Below are 19,472 nucleotides of genomic sequence, written 5' to 3' on the forward strand. Positions count from 1 at the left end.
GTGAAGATGTGGGTGGGACACACACAATCACTTCTACCTCAGTTATTCTAAGTTCTTTGTGTTCTTGAAAAGATTCTTGTTGTCTACCAAGACAAGAGTAACAAGTACATTGGAAGCCTCAGGGATGTAATAACTCTGAGATTTTGGTGTTTTATTCCACGTTACAGTACTCAAGGTCAGTCAAAGAAATTTAGTTGTAATGGTGACTGAATTTCAGAGAGAGAAAGTTCACATTTGTTTTTTTTAATGAAAGCATTTTACATGAAAGTCGTGGGATTTTCATACCAGAAACTGACTCCTTCAAATGTTAGTAAGGCATGCAAAAGTTAAAAATAGTTTATAAACATCTGTCTGGTTTTTTTTCCCCTTGGCCTTTTGATTTTGAAGGAAGTATCACGAAAATTACATCTTTTCTGCTCTGATTTATGTTTTAGGAATTTGTTAAATGGGGGGAAATAAAGTAAGTTGAAGGATTGAAAACAAAATTTTTGAAACATTTTTACTGTGAGAACCAAAAGTACACAAATATTAGACAAATAATATTTTTTAATACAGCACTTCATCCTGTGGTGTCAGTGGCTACCTTTCAGCTATTGCAGTGATACTTAAAATGAGCAGAGCTGTTAATTGTGACCGTGTCAGAGTTATTATGTAAATTTGCACTGCAGGGTATGCAAACAGTTAACTAGGCTATATTAATATCTTTGCTGGTTTCCACAAATTACACTGCAGGGATCCATCTCTTTTTAGCTGATGACACTAGTTTACAATTCAAACAGTAATACATTACATAATACACAATCTCAACAAAGAACAAGGTTAGGCAAGATTAAATACAATATGTTGGAATGAAGGAGGGTGGAAAGGAATTGTAAAATTTTCCTTCGGTCTGATTTTGTCTTGAAAGCTTTTCCATGTGGATTCTAAATGTTTCCTTTTTTTCCTATTTTTTCTTTGAGTAACAGGTTTGTCTCAATGTTTTTTCTTCTGTTGTGAAAATCCTTCAACTGCACCTATTTCCTATTAATCAATGGGCTTCTTCCATCCTCCACAAAGGCAAAAGTATACATGTCTGAATGCTATCAAAATGTGAAATCTTGAGGTACTTTTGATGTTCATACTACATAATAATACCCATCTAGCCTGATGTGTTATATGAAAACAACACTGACAAACACAGAGTTCCCTGAGGATACTGTTAAGTAGATCATAAAAGTAGTTCTGACTTGCCTGAGTTGACAGGTGGTTTTATTTCAGTTTACATTTTGTTTATAATTGTACAAGAATTTATTTTAAATGGTTACAATGATGTTTCTACTGAACTGTTTTAATGTAACACTATCACCTCTTTCATTCCTACACATACTGTGAATTTTCTTGCATGTGAATGAATATACTTCCATGTAAAGAGAGGAGTAGAAGCATTGATGACTGAAGTTCCTTGTCAAAACAACCTGTATAGTATGAGCATCAGTGGTGCAAATTTCTTCATGAAACCTTACCAGTTTTTAACTCTGATTTCAAAGGTTCTCTTGAGTGCTAAAATTTTTGTCCCTTTGCTGAAAATCTCAACATAGTTGGAAACAGTCCAAAAATATAAAATGCTAATAAAGATATCATTATCAATGGAATGATAGTTGGTTATTAGTATTAGCCACCTTAGTAGTATTATATTTAAATTGTGCTTTCTAATATTTCATTCCTATTATTACTTGCTTTATTACAATATGACAAAGCTTACTCAAGGAATAAAGTTCTGAACTGTGCATTAAGGCAAATTTTATTTACATTTAAGAAAATGACAGCCATTTATGAACAAACCCAGTGAAAACACGTTTTTGCTATTGAAATAAACTGAGATTGCTTATTTTAATTGAAATAGTGTCCTATTATATATCTTACAGGTAAATATTTCCTGAAACTAATAGGATTAACAAGCTTCTACTCAGGCTTGCTTTTCCAAGCAGGCTTACTGATAAGTTTGCAAATTCCTTCTTCAAAACACAGCTGTCTTAACTGAATATTCCAGAGCAATCAGAACAGATTTTTTTTTAAGTCGATGCCCAAACTAACCTAAATCCAACAGTACCATTATTGATTGACAGTTTTTCAGTATCTAGATACTAATATAAAAATCTTCTGGACCTCTGAATCGTGCAAGTCATGGAGGCCAGTCTCTCAAGTCTTGCATGAAAAAGACAGAATAGATCCAAAGAAATGTTCTGTCTTGGGTATGTATTTTTAGTGGACATCTTTGGTAACACCACATAAAGAACATACATACATACAGCCCTTTTATCAGTAGTTCATATATGTATTCTTCTAGGCATGAATTTCAGGCATTATGTGCAACCCTTACAAGTAACACCTGAACACATGAGAATCTCACATGATATCTCTCATTTGAAATCTGTGACAAATCTTTTGGTGGCTGATTAGCATTCAGTATTTCTTTTAAATCAGTAATGGGCAAGAAGTAATTGGTTGATCCCAGTAAAACAGAAGATGACAACTGGAAAATACTTTCAAATAGACTATCATGAGGAGAGCTCATTCTCATGGATTATGGCCATTGTATACAAAAATCTGTAAGGAATACTTGAGTAGTTGAGCTTAATCTTAATTCCATCTGATTGCATGGAGCCTTGAGTAGGAACATCAAGGAATTCTACTTTTATTATGATATTGATGGCATGATCCAAATCATATGTATTGTCATGGCCCGTTTGAATGGTGTTAGAAATTTCATCCTGAAACTAAATAGCCATTTTACCCCCACTATAAGTTGCCAGGAGTGTTCTTACTGTCTGTAGTTTGTCACTGTGTGCTGCCTCCTTGCAAAATATAAGGATAACAGTTTCCAAAGTCATTGTCCATTTTGCTTCTCCAACTCATGTACACTGAGGTGCTATGTAATTATTTCCTTTTCAGTGCTCCTGCACAGCCAGCCTACAGTTTCATGGTTATTCCATTTAGCAATCACATTTTTGCATCACAGTACTAAATACCTATTGTTTTCCGAGTGTCTCTTGAATCCTGGCAGGTTTCACCATTTAACTATGAGATCTGCCTGTCTGAGGCTTTCCTTTCAGTCCAGCTTCTTAAAACAGCCTGAACCTACAAAAGAATTTCTTTCTGACCTCTCCAGAAGTCACATCTATGATTATTTTTCGATGTTTTCTGTTATTTATTCTATTATTATTCTATGTTTTCTATGTTATTTCAACTCATGAACTTATAAATAATACAGAAAGTTGATTATCCCAGAAGAAACAGTCCAACATTATTAATTCTTAAAGGATTTCCCCTGTAATTACTTGGTATTGGGCCACTAACTGTCTTCATGAAATACTGTCTTAAGTAGAAAAATGTAATCCTTTTCAAAGCAGTCAGTTGTCTAAGCCATCATTACCCATTTGATAGGACCAAAGCATTTTTTAACAGTATTAATAATACTCAAGAACAACAGTACTGTTTTCTATCAGAAAATAATAGTAATAGTAGCAATAGTAGTAAAAGTAGTAACAATAATAATTAATAATAATTTTTGCAGGGAACAGTGCTGTGCTGGGACATGACTCCTGTGAGATTTCTGAAGGGCTGAAAACAATCACTAAATTCATAGGGTTTTTTGGTGAAATGCAAAATGGATTTTGACCTTGCCTCATTAAACAGCAGTACATAATACATTGTGTGTAAATCCCTCAACTCACTCAATAAACGTTTTACAACAAGATAAAAATGGAACAGAGGAGAAAAAGAATCAAAGTAATCCTATCTTGTTAAATTACATGCTTCTGGAAATCATTCTGGTTAGCATTAATTTGACCAAATGCTTATGTCCAAAACATGTGGTTTTGTACATGTGAAAAATTTGTGCCAGGCTTGGTTTATTTCTCTTTTTATGGAGAGAATTCAAACACATCCAAGGTGCAGTTTGTTGGATGTCTAAAATATACATCTAAAGTAAGTCAGATAGATAATTCCCAGCAGAGGCAGATTTATTTCCATTGATGATAAAAGGAGTCCAGTATCTGACTGGCTCAGATACTGACAGCTATATTTTTGGTATCTAACAATGTGAGATGAATCCTGACCTCAGAGACCACTGTAATGAGGTTAACATAAAAACTTGGAGATCTGAGAAATTCGTTTACTCTTTATCAAGGGGTGTTTACCTTGAAGCTGTAGCTATCAGCATCACAAGAAACAGGCAAAGCTTAGATATCACAGCCAGAGATCTGTTGTGAAAGGGTCAGCTAACTCCATGATAGTGGGCAGTTTCTGATTTTCCCACAACCTATTGAAATGACCTTTCAACTGGGACTTCTGTTACTATGGCAATTATTTCTGTATCTGGTTTCTTATTATACTGATACTTAGCAAGAGTGTGCAATGAAGGAAACGGTAAGAAACTCAGAGGATACTCTGAGTATTAGGGTATTATATAGTTGTACTGTACCCGAGCAAGAACTGCATGGGTTATTTCTCAAAATGTATCTCTTGGTGTCACCAGGTAACAGGTACTGCGTTCTAACCTGTAAGAGTGTTCAGGAGCAATCTGTGTCTAAGAAAGCATAAAGGTTTTTCAAAGCATTTTATGAAATCCATTGTATGTATTAATCTGCCAGTTTGTCTTGCTTGGCAGAGCATGGTAAAGTAGGTTTAAGATGGGCTACTTCTATATGAGTGATATGGTTTGTTATACAATGATTATTGGAAATAATGAGCAATTGTACAATGATTATCAGGAAAAAGCAAAGTAATAGCAGCAACTCATGTATGAAGAGTATCCTATAATCAGTATTAGGTGCTTGAGTAATACATGCAACTGAAAAATATCATGTGATAGTTTTAAACAAATGTAGTGCATGTGGTGAATATTAACTAACATCTTGTAAGTCTACAATGTTTTGCAGTAATGTTAAGCTGAGTGATTTCAGAATCTGATTCTTCACTAATAATCATGATACTATTTTCAGTATTTTCAGCAGATTAAAAGATTTATGTACACTGTATCATGAGCAACTGAGACTGAAAGCAGCAAAAAATTAGGTAGAATATTGTCTCATAATAGCTGTAGTGCAGTTACATTATGAACTGCCAATAATGAAGTCTCATTCTTAATGTAAATAAACAGCAAATTAAAAAAAAATTATTTAATGGAAGTGCAGAAATTAAATTAATAGTGTATATATGCAAAAAGATAATGCATGAACTGGTATCCAGATGTAAACTTAAATTGTGTTCCTTGTGTTGTAAGCTCAGTAAGAAGCTATAGGAACAAATGTTGACATCTTTCTAAAGACAAGGGTTAGAACTGAGAGCCACAATCTTGCTACAGACAAAGGGTGACTCTGAAGGAGACCTGAACTTCTTTAATGACTTACAGTAATTCAGCATCTGGGCAAGGATGTAATTTAATCATGTGTTTGATAGTTGTGTGAGCAGAGCACAGTGATCTCATTCCCAGGAGTAAACTGAGAATTGAGAGGAGACCTTGTGTGAAACCTGACTGAAGGTATTTTCATTTAGAAACATTATATTGTAGGAAAGTTGACCAGTTCTTGGATCTAAGATACTCGTGAAATATACATGGCTCATGGGACATGTGAGAACTCTTTTCTTTTTGACAAGTGTGGTTGGGCTTTTTTTTTTTTTCCTCTGTTTTATATTGGTGGAAATGAGACCAATGTTGCCCACTGTTGTTCTAGATAAGCAGCTTTAGCTGCTGGTATTTATTCTTGTGGCTGAAATTGCAAGGTTTAATGAATGGTTCAAATTGCTGGTGATCTCTATGCTTCAAAGGTAGAAGTTTCTAGTGAACATCCTCATGGTTTAAGGAAGTGCAGTCTGGTAAGATTTCTTTAAATTCAAACAATGCTTCTTTGAAAACAATAAAAAGTGAGGGAGGGTTTTTAAACCCAGTGAGTATTGGGTTTATTGCTAATACCTTTATGTATGAATGTCTGATAAACTGAGAAACCATCATTTCCCTTACATTTTCAGAAATAATTTCTTTTTTATATAGAGAGAGATTCTGAAGCCTAACATATTTTGGCATTTCAGTGATACAGAGTTAAGTTTTGCCACACAAAGAACACATTTTATTACTGAATTGAGGAAAGAATATGCAGAATTGTTTTTAAACCTGTGCTTACAAGATACCATTAACGCTTGTAACTATTTTTCCAGTAAAATAGTTTTGTTCTGTAAGCCACAGATTATGATATGAAACTATGAAATATTTACTTATGAGAGAATTAGGTTCTTATGAAAAATGGGAAGAAAGTGTAGCTGTCTTACATAGAGTAAAATACATTTTAGCCTCCTGAAAATGGCAATTGATGCAGCTCATATACTAAAACATCACATTGTGTATACCAAAAAGCAAGACGCAAGGGTAATTTGTATGCAACATGATGAAAATGCTTTCCAGGTGAAAGTTTCTAGTTTATAGTAACTTCTTATTACAACTATATCTTCATGTTTTCCTTACAGGTTATACAGGTAATTTTAATTTAACTCAACTAATCAGTCCCTTTTCTTCTTTACATAGCAGATGGTACGTGAACAATACACTACAACAACACCGGGCACTAGCCTAGAGAGGCCGAAGAATGAATATGTCTACAAAATTGGAATTTATGGCTGGAGGAAGCGTTGCCTCTACCTGTTTGTTCTCCTCCTGCTTATCATCCTAGTTGTGAATTTTTCTTTGACAATTTGGATTCTTAAAGTGATGTGGTTTTCCCCAGTAAGTGTCCTCTTTAATTCTCCGTTCTTTTCATATACTCCTCTCTTCCCTGCCTCACTGCTTCACTTATTGTGTAGATACCTCAGCTTTTCTATATGTCATAGATAGTTCTTTTTTGTTCTCAACTATTTATTTGTACTTTGATTGAAAGTATATAAGATATAGCTATCTTTCAACATACTTCCTGGTCTGTAATTTCTGTATTGGAAATAATCTCTGAAAAACTGAGGTTGATGATACCTTATATTGAGGTGTGTTCTACTTGTTCTAAGAGAATGTATTTTACTGTTCTCTCATAGTCACTGTTTAATTTCTATTTTATAAATATGTTTGCTGTAATTTTATCTCATCTGGAATTCCTTAGTGTTAAAATGTTGCTGACAGTTGCTGCTTTTTCTTAGCTTCCTTCTCCTATTTATCAGCATCTTAAGTTTAGCAATTTATTTGCCCAATTAATTACAGCTCAGAGGTAATTATTACTACTTCCTGCTTGATGCTAAGCAGCTATATTATTCAGCATACACTGTCATGTGTATTTTAATATTTATAATTTAATTTTACGTGTAGTAGATGAAAGGGCAACTTTCAGAAGTCTGCAAGATGTAGCTTTAGTCAGAATGCAATAAAATGCATCAGTGACTAAAGAAGCTAAACTAATTTGTTCCTGACATGCAGTCATGATACACAGATGAATTGAATAGATTTGTTACAAGAAAAACAAGAATAGTAAATTGCTACAGCTGCTGAAGGTGTTGTTTTAAAGTTCCCATTATCTATCATTATTACACCTCTGTCACTAAATGAAGGCTATTATATCTTTGTAGGAGCATTTCTGTATTCATTCTCTATAAAGAAAGTAGGTTAATTTTAAGACCTACTTACTAATATAGTTATTAGTGCTTGAATTCCCATCAAGTTCTTTCCCTATGTAGGTTCTTTTCTGCACTGTTACTGTCATACAGATTGCAATGCAGAACATCTTAGATCACATACAATTTTTCTGCTATTCAGTTTATACAGAAGATGTGCACTTACTGACTGCACATCATGAATCACAGAGAACATGAATATTTTCTTTTCTCTGTGGCTCAGGTTTATATTTTTAAGGAAGTTTTAAAATTATTTTCTGTTGATTTGGTTTCTTTTTATGAAACTGGGTATTTCTTCTCTCATATCAGTACATTGGTCAGGACTGAAAAAATAACATTAGAAATTCCACTTCTAAGAATTCCTATTTCCCACTAGTTATCTATGAGGAAACCACCAAATGCTGTGATCTGCTGAGGGACAGTGTCCTTCTGCCTTGGCAACAAGAGAAGTGGAATAACAGTTCAAGTAGTGCAGATTTACATTCTTTCACAGGTTGGACTATGAATGCCATAGTTTGTAAGGTGTTTTCTAATACTCTATTAAAGAATCTGTATTCCTACTAGGTTAAGTAGGGACTTAACAGTAATGCCTTCATTCAGTTTGGATAGGTTTAGAGAGAGATTTGTATTTCAGCTAAATATCAGCTACAAGGACATTTGTGCAAAGCACACATGTATGTGTTTGTGGTCATTCAGAATAGAGGTTTTTTTTGGCTGAGCATTTTTTTCATAGACTGTATCTGTCAAGACAAGAAGCAACTTTGAAGATACCAGAAATGCCATCCAGAGAAGCACTGTTAGCCTCTAAGAAAAAATCTTAGAAAGAGTATAGATTCTAATTGCATGTGATGCATTGAAGTAACTCAGTCTTTTTCTGTGTCTATGGAAATACTCTTTATAAAGAACGAGTGTAAGCAGTCATAGAAATTGCCAGCAATATCATCAAGCCCTTTTCCTGATGGAATTAAGCATTTATGACTCCAAGTTTTTGGTTATCATTTGAAAATAGATTTTTATGGTTCTTGACTTCCAAGCTTGACAAGTATTTGCTATTTGGGAAATCAGTTTATATCCAATTACGTATTCTCATTATTAGGGAGAGTTTAAAAGCAATTGTGAGATATTATCCTATACAGTCATCATTTTTTTGGCAAATATTAGCCTGTCAACTGTGATAACACTATTTATATTTATTAATTATGTGTTCTCGGTGTATTATGTAGAGATTGCACTCCATACAATGTGTAATATTAATAACAGATATTGTATTTTTAGCTAATACTTTAAAAGTATTCAGCCCTAGGGTTTTTTTTTTAAATACAATAAAATGTAATCCCTCTTAACTATTAATAGCTAGTAAAATATTAACTGTTTCTGTGTAAAACAACGAGGTGTGTGTTTTGCTAAGGCTGATAAATGTATTTAGAAACAAACCTGAGAATCTTTAAAAAGTGTTTTTATGGTAGAGCTCAGAAGAGAGCTTATGCTCAAAGGAAATTCTAAATGTGGTTGTAGCATGTAGTTTTACTAGGCAAACAGTTCTGCAGTATAGTGCACAGTAGTGTTGGTGCTTTGCTGTTTGATTGGCATAGTTCTATAGCACAACCCTTTCATCAGCCTACTCAAAGCTGGCAAAAATTTTAAGTAGGCATCAAAGCGTCTTTTATAGGATAAAAAATATTTTCCCTTTCTGTAACGCATCCTCAAATCTTTCACAGTATCACAGATGTTGGAAGGGACCTCAAGAGATCATCAGGTCCAACCCCCCTACCAGAGCAGGATCTCTTAGGGTAGTCTGCACAGGAACACATCCAGGTGGGTTCTGAAAATCTCCAGAGAAGGAGACTCCACAACCTCCCTGGGCAGCCTGTTCCAGTGCTCCATCACCCTCACTGTAAAGAAGTTTCTCCTCATGTTGAGGTGAAATCTTCTATGTTCTAGTTTGAACCCATTGCTCCTTGTCTTATCACTGTGAACCACCAAAAAGAGCCTGGCCCCCTCCTCCTGACACCCACTCCTCAGATATACACATTGATCAGATCCCCTCTCAGTCTTCTCTTCTCCAGACTACATAGCCCCAGGGATCTCAGTTTCTCTTCATAGAGGAGATGCTCAAGTCCCCTAATCATCCTCGTGGCTCTCCATTGGATTCTCTCCAGCAGGTCTCTGTCTCTCTTGAACTGGGGAGCCCAAAACTGGACACAGTATTCCAGGTGTGGTCTCAACAGGGCAGAGTAGAGAGGCACAAGAACTTCCCTAGACCTGCTGGATACATCTTTCTTGATGCACCCTGGGATCCCATTGGCTCTCTTGGCCACAAGAGCACATTGTTGTTCCATGGAGAACTTGCTGTCCACCAGCACTCCAAGGTCTTTCTCTGTGGAGCTGCTTTCCAGCAGGGCAGCCCCTAACCTGTACTGGTACCTGTTGCTATTCCTCCCCAGATGCAGGACCCTGCACTTGTCCTTATTAAACCTCATGAGGTTTGCCTGCACCCAGCTCTCCAGCCTGTCCAGGTCACGTTGGATGGCAGCACAGCCTGACAGGTGTCAGCCAACCCCCCCAGTTTTGTATCATCAGTGAAATTGCTGAGGGTACTCTCAATCCCCTCATGCAGGTCGTTGATAAAGATATTGAACAAAACTGGACCCACTACTGATCTCTGGGGGACACTACTGGGGACAGGCCTCCAAGTTGACTCTGTGCCACTGATGACAACCCTCTGAACTCTGTTGTGGAGCCAGTTTGCAATCCACCTCACTGACCAGCCATCTATGCCACATCTCCTGAGCTTTTCTATAAGGATGCTATGGGAAACAGTATCAAAAGCTATACTGAAGTCAAGATACATGACATCCACTGCTCTTCCCTCATCTACCCACTTGGTCATAATTTCATAGAAGGCTATCAGGTTAGTTAGACAGGATCTCCCACTGGGAAATCCATGATGAAAACTCAGATCCTAAAATATTTAACTAGAAAAGTACTGAATGTAAGAATATTCCTTAGTCTTACTGTTCTTTTCCAAATTCATATTGTGGCATTGACTATAGAATCGGACATTTTTCAGCCTTTCTGATTGAAACTGTCTTGATTTATGTGAAAAAGCTGGACTTTTATTGTGCTGGGGATAACATACACTTTAGCAGTCAGATGTTTACAGCACTCACCTTGGAGACAGAAGCTTCTGTTGTAGCTTCTGTTGCAATTAGTGTTTAAGGAACTTCTATGAAGCAGAACAAACTAGAAAAAGAGGGAGTAAAAAATTCACAGCATAACTGTATTATCATCCTTTGGTTAGAGCATGGATCTCTGGGAGAAGATAGGAGAAAAGGTTTTCCTGGGAAATGGAAGTGTTTTAATCTGGGAGTGCAACAAACAAGTCCTGCAACAATTTATTCTTACTAAAGAGGGCATCAGTACCTCTTCACATTGCCCCTCTTTGTATCTGTAGACTATTGGCAAGATGATCACTTACAAGATTTTGACTGTGTCTGATGACATTCAGATAATCTAACTGCAAGAATCATAGAATGGTCTAGGTTGGAAGAGACATCCAAAGCTCATCCAGTCCAACCCCTCTGCAGTAAGCAGGGGCATCCTCAACTAGATCACATTGCCCAGACCCCTGTCAATATCTCCAGAGATGGGGTCCCAACCACCTGCTGCCTGGGCAACCTGTTTTGATACACCTAGATCTGTTGGACAAGTGACCAGGACTTTCAAGGATCTATATTTCAGAATTTGATTCCTAAAATATTTAATTATCTCCTATACTAATTTCCCAACATATAAATTCCATATTGACAAGACTCTAGAAGGATGCATAAATGGAAATCAATTTTGAAAAGTTGGACAGTGTTTAGCTAATTTGCATAACATTGTTTTATACAACACTGAGCATCTGAAAGCTGTGTAGAGATTAGTTGCTCAGTTGGAGGCATTAACAAGAGCTGTTTGGCTTCTCAGTTTGTTACACAACTGATATGATTTCACAACAGTAATCTTTTGCTGCCTCAGTGATTTGAGTTGTTTTTTGGTTTTGGTAGTGTTTTGTTTGTTTTTTCTTTTTGCATTTTTACTTTTCTATGATCTTTATATTCCTTAGAGAAAACAAAGTTCATGGGACTGTTTTCACATTTTCTCCTGAATATAGCAATCTTTAGCTGTCCTACCCTACTGTCACATAGAGAATGAGTACTCACATCCTCAGAACTTCACCCATAATACTGATCTGTTGTGTCAACATTGTAACCAGTGAAGACTTGGACCAAAATTTTTAGGTTGCTATTGAATTTCATAGATTGATATCCTAGCGCTCCAAAGCTGAGGTGTGAAAAATGCACCTGAGCAGATGATTACCTTTTCCAATGCTGAATTCAGTTATGATAACATTTAGGTTACGCTAAATTGTTGTAATGTTAGGAACAGTGGTGCCCCAAAGATTATTCCCAACTTTTCGTAGCCATTGTTGAAGAAATACATTACTGTGCAACCTGATCTAGGTGAACATGCTTTATCAGGGGAGTTGGACCAGATGTTCTCCAGAGGTCCCTTCCAGCCCTTACCATTCTGTGACTCTGTGAAACCCATGTTTCCATGGGTTTTAGTGGATACCACAGCTATCACGTCCTCCTGGAACAAGAAATGCCAAGGCAATTGTGTTGTATTTGACACTGATAGGAACAGATGGTCATGAAACAGGAGTGTTCCCCAGGATAATTTGCTTTCTTTCTCCAGTGTGCAGAATTTGGCATGAAGCACAAGTTTTTCTCTGAAAAAGATTTTAAGCACTGTGTCAGTAAGAGAGGCAGACAGGTCTTTATAGTTTTACATGTACTGCCCATCAAACATGATTCAAATCTGCACCCTGTCCCCTGTTCTCCTGCCATCCATATTAAAACTTACTTGGGTATGAGTCAGTAACAAGAGGAAAGTCTGTGGATCAACTTATCATGACAGGAATGAATGCAGTATATGGAGGGCCAGGCACAGAGTGTCCAGTCCATCAATGCATATTCTAAGCATGGTTCTTCCTAAGTACAGGACAAATGTTCAGCCTGCTCTGTCGCCTGCAATTCAGCTGAGCATAAAGTCATGAGAACTGGGAAGATCTCAGCATGTTTCCCATGGAGGGAAGGGATGCAATCCAGAGGGACCTTGGCAGGCTGGAGAGGTGGGCACAAGCCGACCTCATGAGGTTCAACAAGACCAAGTGCAGGGTTTTGCATCTGTGTCGAAGCAATCCCAAGCACAAATACAAGCTGGGCAGTGACTGGCTGGAAAGCAGCCCTGAGGAGAGAGACTTGGGGGTGTTGGTGGATGAGAAGCTCAACATGAGCCAGCAGGGTGCACTTGCAGCCCAGAAAGCCAACCAGATCCTGGGCTGCATCTGGAGAAGTGTGGTCAGCAGGTCAAGGGAGGTGACTCTCCCCCTCTACTCCACTCTGGTGAGACCCCACCTGGAGTACTGCGTCCAGTTCTGGAGCCCCTATTACAAGAGGGATATGGACATGCTGGAACATGTCCAGAGAAGGGCCACCAGGATGATCAGAGGGCTGGAGCACCTCTCCAATGAGGACAGACCGAAAGAGCTGGGGCTGTTCAGTCTGGAGAAGAGAAGGCTCTGAGGTGACCTCCTTGTGGCCTTCCAGTATCTGAAGGGGGCCTACAAGAAAGCTGGGGAGGGACTTTTTAGGCTATCAGGTAGTGATAGGACTAGGGGGAATGGAATAAAGCTGGAAGTGGGGAGATTCAGGCTGGACATGAGGAAGAAGTTCTTCAGCATGAGAGTGGTGAGAGCCTGGAATGGGTTGTCCAGGGAGGTGGTTGAGGCCCCATCCCCGGAGGTGTTTAAGGCCAGGCTGGATGAGGCTCTGGCCAGCCTGATGTAGTGTGAGGTGTCCCTGCCCATGGCATGGGGGGTTGGATCTAGATGATCCTTGTGGTCCCTTCCAACCCTGACTGATTCTATGATTCTGTGATTCTGTTTAGGCTAAAGTGTGGGTTTTACTTCCAGTTTCTCTTTAAAACACACATATTTCTGGACTGGGAACAATAGGACAGTTGCTACAGTTAGACAAGCAAATGTAGGGTTTTCCAAATATTATTCACAGCTGTTTTCTTCTCTTGGCCTGTAATTAGTTAGTGCTCTAACCATTCATCTCTTCTCAGAAACTTTTTTATCACAGACATACCATTCTGCTAATTTTCTCAGGTTCTAACAGGCAATTAATATTTTATTATTAAATTGGGGGGGGAAATAATTAATTATTTTAAAATTTTTGAGATTATTTCTCATGGTTTTCTATGAGACAATAACAATGGATAAGAAAATGTTACTAAGCAAACTAGATAATCTTACTACATATACACATTAGTCGGTTGATAAGGATACTGCTCTAGATTTATAAATACTACATGTATTTTGACAGAAATTAACTGATCATGTTATCAAATACTTATGTAAACAACTATTGAAGCACTTGACAATTTCGGGCACCAAAGATGGAAGGAAATACTTACAGAAATGTGAAAAATATGAAATTAGGAATGTGATGGATTAAGAAAGCAAAATTATAACTGAAAATCAAGTAACACTTTCTGACAGTGAAATTTACCAGACTGTGTAATAGCATGACTTATGAAATTGAAGATGCTCAGTCATTTGGAACATTTAAAACCAGACTAGACAGCAATAAAAATGTAGGGCAGAGAACACTTATTCACAGCAAGAGTTCTCCTTCACGGCCAAGACATACAGTAATGAATTTGTACAGCCTTTTCATGAGTTTTATGAGTAACAATGTGTGCTTCTTGGAACTAGCTTCCATTTTAATAATGTTACCATTTTGTACATACAGAAATGAAATAAAATATTTGATCACAAATTCTCATCCTAATTTTCACTGAAATATTTTCATGTCAGAAAACCAATATTCCCTAGTTTCTACTCTGAATAGTCTTGAACAGCTGTGTTTTGCTATTTTACGTTTAAGTAAATATAATTTGCCTCTAACCAGGCCACAGTCATTCTCATTGTCTCTATCAGATGATAAATGTTTACATGTTTTATGCAAAGAGCAACAGCTGATAAGAAAGGCATTGAGATACTGCAGAAAATCTGTTACCAAAGAAAATAAGACTAGAAATATGGTGGTGTGATATATGCTTACACACATTATAGAACACTCATTGAAATGAAAATATCTAAGTTCACTGTTGAAACAATTTCTAGTATTGATAAAGAGTTTCTTAAAATCTGAGTACAGTGAGATTCTAGTGTATACTCAAGTTTGAGAACTGTGGATGCATGAGATCATAAGGGCTTGACTACAGATTCTGCTTTGCTAGTTTTAAGTTGTGTGAAGAAACCTAAACGAAGCTTCCCTTGGCAAAATCTATGCCAAAGGAAACCCAAATGTCCTGGTGTCATGGTCTGAAGTACCACCTTCTTTTCTGAGCCCAGATACAAGCAGTAACTCCTTGGAATACCTGAATTACTACTTTTCTGTGTGGGACTCTAAGGACATGTCCTGAGCTGATCTTGGCAGGGGATACAAAGAATAGCATGAAGGGTTTCTACAAATATGTCAAGTGCAAAAAGGAGGGTAGAAAGTGTAGAAGTGTAGAAAGTGTAACTCCCATGATGAGAAAGAATGGTGAGCCAGTAGCAACACACAAGGAGAACGCTGAGGTACTCAACAAATTTTTTACCCAAGTCTCTATTAGCAGGCTCTCTCCTCATACCTCCTGACTTGATGGACCACAAGTCAAAGACAAGGGGGGCAAAATCCTTCCCGAGGGAACTGGCTGATGTAGTTCCCAAGCCAAACTCCATGATATTTAAAAAATCATAGAAGTCAGGTTAAGTCTCTGATGACTGGGAAAAAAGAAACATTAGACCTTCATTAAATTTCCAGATGACACCAGCCTCAGTGTTGCAGTTTACACACTAAGGGAATGTGATGTCATCCAGAGAGGCCTGGACAATCTTGAGAATTGAATTTACCCAAGATAACCAAACCTCTGTTCTTAAACTTTATTTAATCAGTGATACTAAGATGAGCAGAAGGCTGGGTAATTCAAAATGAAGTGGGGTTGTTATTGGAGATGATCTATTTTTAATTGCAACACACTGCTGTGGCTGCTATTAAATATGATAATTTTGGTTTAAAATAAATCTGCATGATAGCTGCAAGACAAAACATAAGGTAAAATATTTAATTAATTCCTTTCACGCAGAGCTGGAGATATGTTCAGGAGTATATTGTGAGAGATACAACATCCTTCTCCTTTTTTCATCTCACATTTTTTTCTTTTTGACTATTCTGTCAGGGTAGAGATGCTTGTGCTTACACAAGGTGTATGCTGACACAAATGTAGAGAATTGAGACCACAGGATGAAATATCCCCTGGTACAAATGATAGGATTTACAGTACTGAATCAATACATAGCCTGTGTAATCGTATACACCGCGGAAATATCCCTGATTTCTTAGAGGAATTCAAAAAATAAACATCATGAACTGTTTTTCTGAAGAAAATCCTTTCTCCAGCCTTTACATATCAAAGGAAATTACTTAATTCCATTTCTTTAGCTAAGTTGCATGATTACAGATGTTAATATAATAAAGTGAATTAGCCAACTTAGAAAAACTCAGTTCCCAAATAAATATTATGTAGCAGTGGGAGCAGCAGTCTTGTTTTTCTGATGTTGAGTACATTGGTCACAGGGAATGTAATGCCAGATGTAATGGCATTTTTATTAACCAAATATTATTCAGCTTTGAAATAACCATACCGTACAGAACCAGGGACAGAATTTGGTCCTTGTCAAGCAAGGAAATGAAACTGGAACTGAATCTGTTTTGAGAAGCTATTTTTTCTGCTTGAGTAATACCTGTTGAAATTATCATAGGATCATAGAATCAACCAGGTTGGAAGAGACCTCCAAAATCATCCAGTCCAACCGATCACCCAGCCCTATCCAATCAACTAGACCATGGCACTAAGTGCCTCATCCAGTCTTCTCTGGAACATCTCCAGGGACAGCAACTCCACCACCTCCCTGGGCAGCCCACTCCAATGGGCAATCACTCTCTCTGTGAAGAACTTCTAATATCCAGTCTATACCTCCCCTGGCACAACTTGAGACTGTGTCCTCTTGTGCTGCTGATTGCCTGGGAGAAGAGACCAACCCCCACCTGCCTACAACCTCCCTTCAGGTAGCTGTAGACAGCAATGAGGTCACCCCTGAGCCTCCTCTTCACCAGGCTAAACAAGCCCAGCTCCCTCAGCCTCTCCTCATAGGGTTTGTGTTCCAGGCCCCTCACCAGCTTCGTTGCCCTTCTCTGGACACGTTCCAGTACCTCAATATCTCTCTTGAATTGAGGAGCCCAGAACTGGACACAGTACACAGTGGCCTGACCAGAGCTGAGTACAGGGGAAGAATAACCTCCCTTGTCCTGCTGGCTACACTATTCCTGATACAGGCCAGGATGCCATTGGCTTTCCTGGCTGCCTGGGCACACTGCTGGCTCATGTTCATACCTTTCTTTACTTAAGAAAGCCAGTTATTCTATATATAAGGGCAAAGAGGACCTGGAAAATATCTTGAAAGTATGCATCTTAAATATCGATCCTATTTTATGAAAGAAATCTTCCCAAAACTAAGAAAATGTCAATGGTATCATGGATTTACATCATTTGTAGCCATTGCCTTTCAAAACTGTTGAGTTCAAAGTGGCCATCTTTTTTAGATCAAATGCCCATTTTTTGGATCATGGAATGTTACATACCCACCTTCTAGCTGTATCTACAAGGGAGGTTTTAGTCTGTATCCAGCCCTAAGCCAGGTGAGACTAACCTCTCTACCGGGAGTGCTTGCTGTTGCTAAGAGCTCTGATTTGACTAGTGTCTGTGACAGAAAGACTCCACTGTCACCTAAGAAGACAAGATGGATAACCTTCTCTGTCTGAGCCTAAGAAATAGGGTCCTTGCAAGAGAAAATGAGATGAGGCATCAATAACATTATTATACCAAGCACGTACTTAGCTCCAAAATAGATATTGTAAGTCAAACAGAGAGTTTCATCAGATTCATTACCAATCCTGTTTTGCTGATTGCTCTTTAACAATCTCTATCCCCAGCCTTATTATCTCAATGAAACAGTACACTCTTGTTTGCAAAGCAAGTTCTCTAAATAGTAATTGCTGCAAGAAGTACTGCAGTGAAAGCTGGATCTATAAAGCCATTAATTGAACTAGCTTTGGGGCACAACAAACGCTATCTTGGTCTGAAACTGCCAAGGTCTTTCCCTGTGCTGGCCTAGAAATAGGATGTAAGTATCCTGTAAGAAAAGGTGTTATCTGAATGGAAATTCTGCACCCACATTACTCTGATGTTAATATCATTATCAGTTCCAATCAGCTTGGAGATAAATCAGATCCAATATGGGCTTGGGAGATAAATCCCAAATGTGTCATCTGATGGTCTTCTGACTCTGTAAGCCAGCATGATGCTCAGCTACTTGACAGCAAGTCACTGGGAGTGCAGGAGCCCTGGAGCTGCATCTGCATGTTTCAAAGCCTCGTAACCCCATAGCAATGTGCAATGTGCATCTTTCCATGTGACTTTCTTGGTCATGAGCCACAACAGCTGTAACAAAAGGCAAAAGAGGAAAAGTCCTTGCATTCAATAAAAAGACAGGCCTTTAGCACTAGCCATATCAGTGTTGTCAAATTTTATTTATTCAGTTGTTTCTCCATCTTCCTCAGAACAGATATTCATAGCCAGAAGGTGGTGGCCATTCAGCCACAGCCACCAGCCTAGCTTTTATGACTTTTTGGTCCTAATGAAGAACTCAGTCCTCCTACAGACCTCCAAAAGAAACTTAAAGGCCTTTCCACAGCTTCTGGACTTACTGTAATTCTCAGCTGGTTTTGTGTAGAATGGAGCTTCTTCCCCTTATTTCAAAGGAAAAATATTTTACATTTGTTGTGTCTAGAATCCATGAGAATGATAAACCATCCAAGATGGTCCTCCCATCCAGATGTTTCATAGTATAATCAGTTTTATCTATGATTCTAGCAGTGGTGGCTACACATTTTGTGTGGTTTAGAGTATCCCTATGTAGCAAATTCACTGAAGAGATGTCAAAGATCCATTAGACCATGATTTCTGAATTGAAAAAGCCTTTTGTTGAGCTTTTCAAGGCTTGAAGCTACTCAGAGCATTATTTGGGGGTTTTTTGTTGTTGTTTTTTTTTTTTTTTAGAAGGCTCTGTCTCTGTTTCTACAAGCACTTAACCTCCTCAGGAGCATTTTCAAATTATGAAAAATGTTTCTGCTATATTTGAAGATGTCCTGTTACTCCAATTAGAATATGCCTAGCAGTTTTGAAATTAAAACTGGTCACACCTTTGTGAACACTGATGCTAAATTGCGTCTTTAGTGCACAAGGGCTTGGCAGCTACCAGTAATTTCCATGCTAGTTAACTCCTTGCAGCAACAATTAGCTTAGTGTTTACAGTTCCATACAGCCCAGCCCTTGCCTTGCCGAGGGCTTTGAGGATGTAGGAAATAAGAGTCTTAGAGCTATATGCACAACAATGTTTTACAGCTCAGGACCAGCACATGCAAGCAGTGACAGTCATGAGCATGAGGACAAGATCATAGACTTGCCATGCATTTCCTGTGTTTAATGGAGCACTTTTTGTTGTTTCCTTATCAATCGCTTATTGTAAAGCTGCGTCAAAGTCTGTGTCTAACTGATATTTGGAGCCTTTCCTCAAGGTGATAGGAATATTTTTATTCAATAATTTGAAGAGGACCAAATCAAATCCT

General features: G+C 37.9%; 1 protein-coding gene across 1 annotated transcript in view; it reads left to right on the forward strand.

Annotated features, from left to right (window-relative positions):
- The first annotated feature begins 6,562 nt into the window (after positions 1–6,562).
- SGCG (sarcoglycan gamma) overlaps positions 6,563–19,472 on the forward strand; it is a 71,391-nt gene continuing 58,481 nt past the window's right edge. Inside the window, exon 1 of the mRNA XM_054384406.1 lies at positions 6,563–6,757. Coding sequence (XP_054240381.1) covers positions 6,563–6,757 — 195 coding nt within the window. The remainder of the gene's footprint in view (positions 6,758–19,472) is intronic.

Source organism: Indicator indicator, chromosome 1, assembly GCF_027791375.1.
Source record: "Indicator indicator isolate 239-I01 chromosome 1, UM_Iind_1.1, whole genome shotgun sequence".
Taxonomy (NCBI): domain Eukaryota; kingdom Metazoa; phylum Chordata; class Aves; order Piciformes; family Indicatoridae; genus Indicator; species Indicator indicator.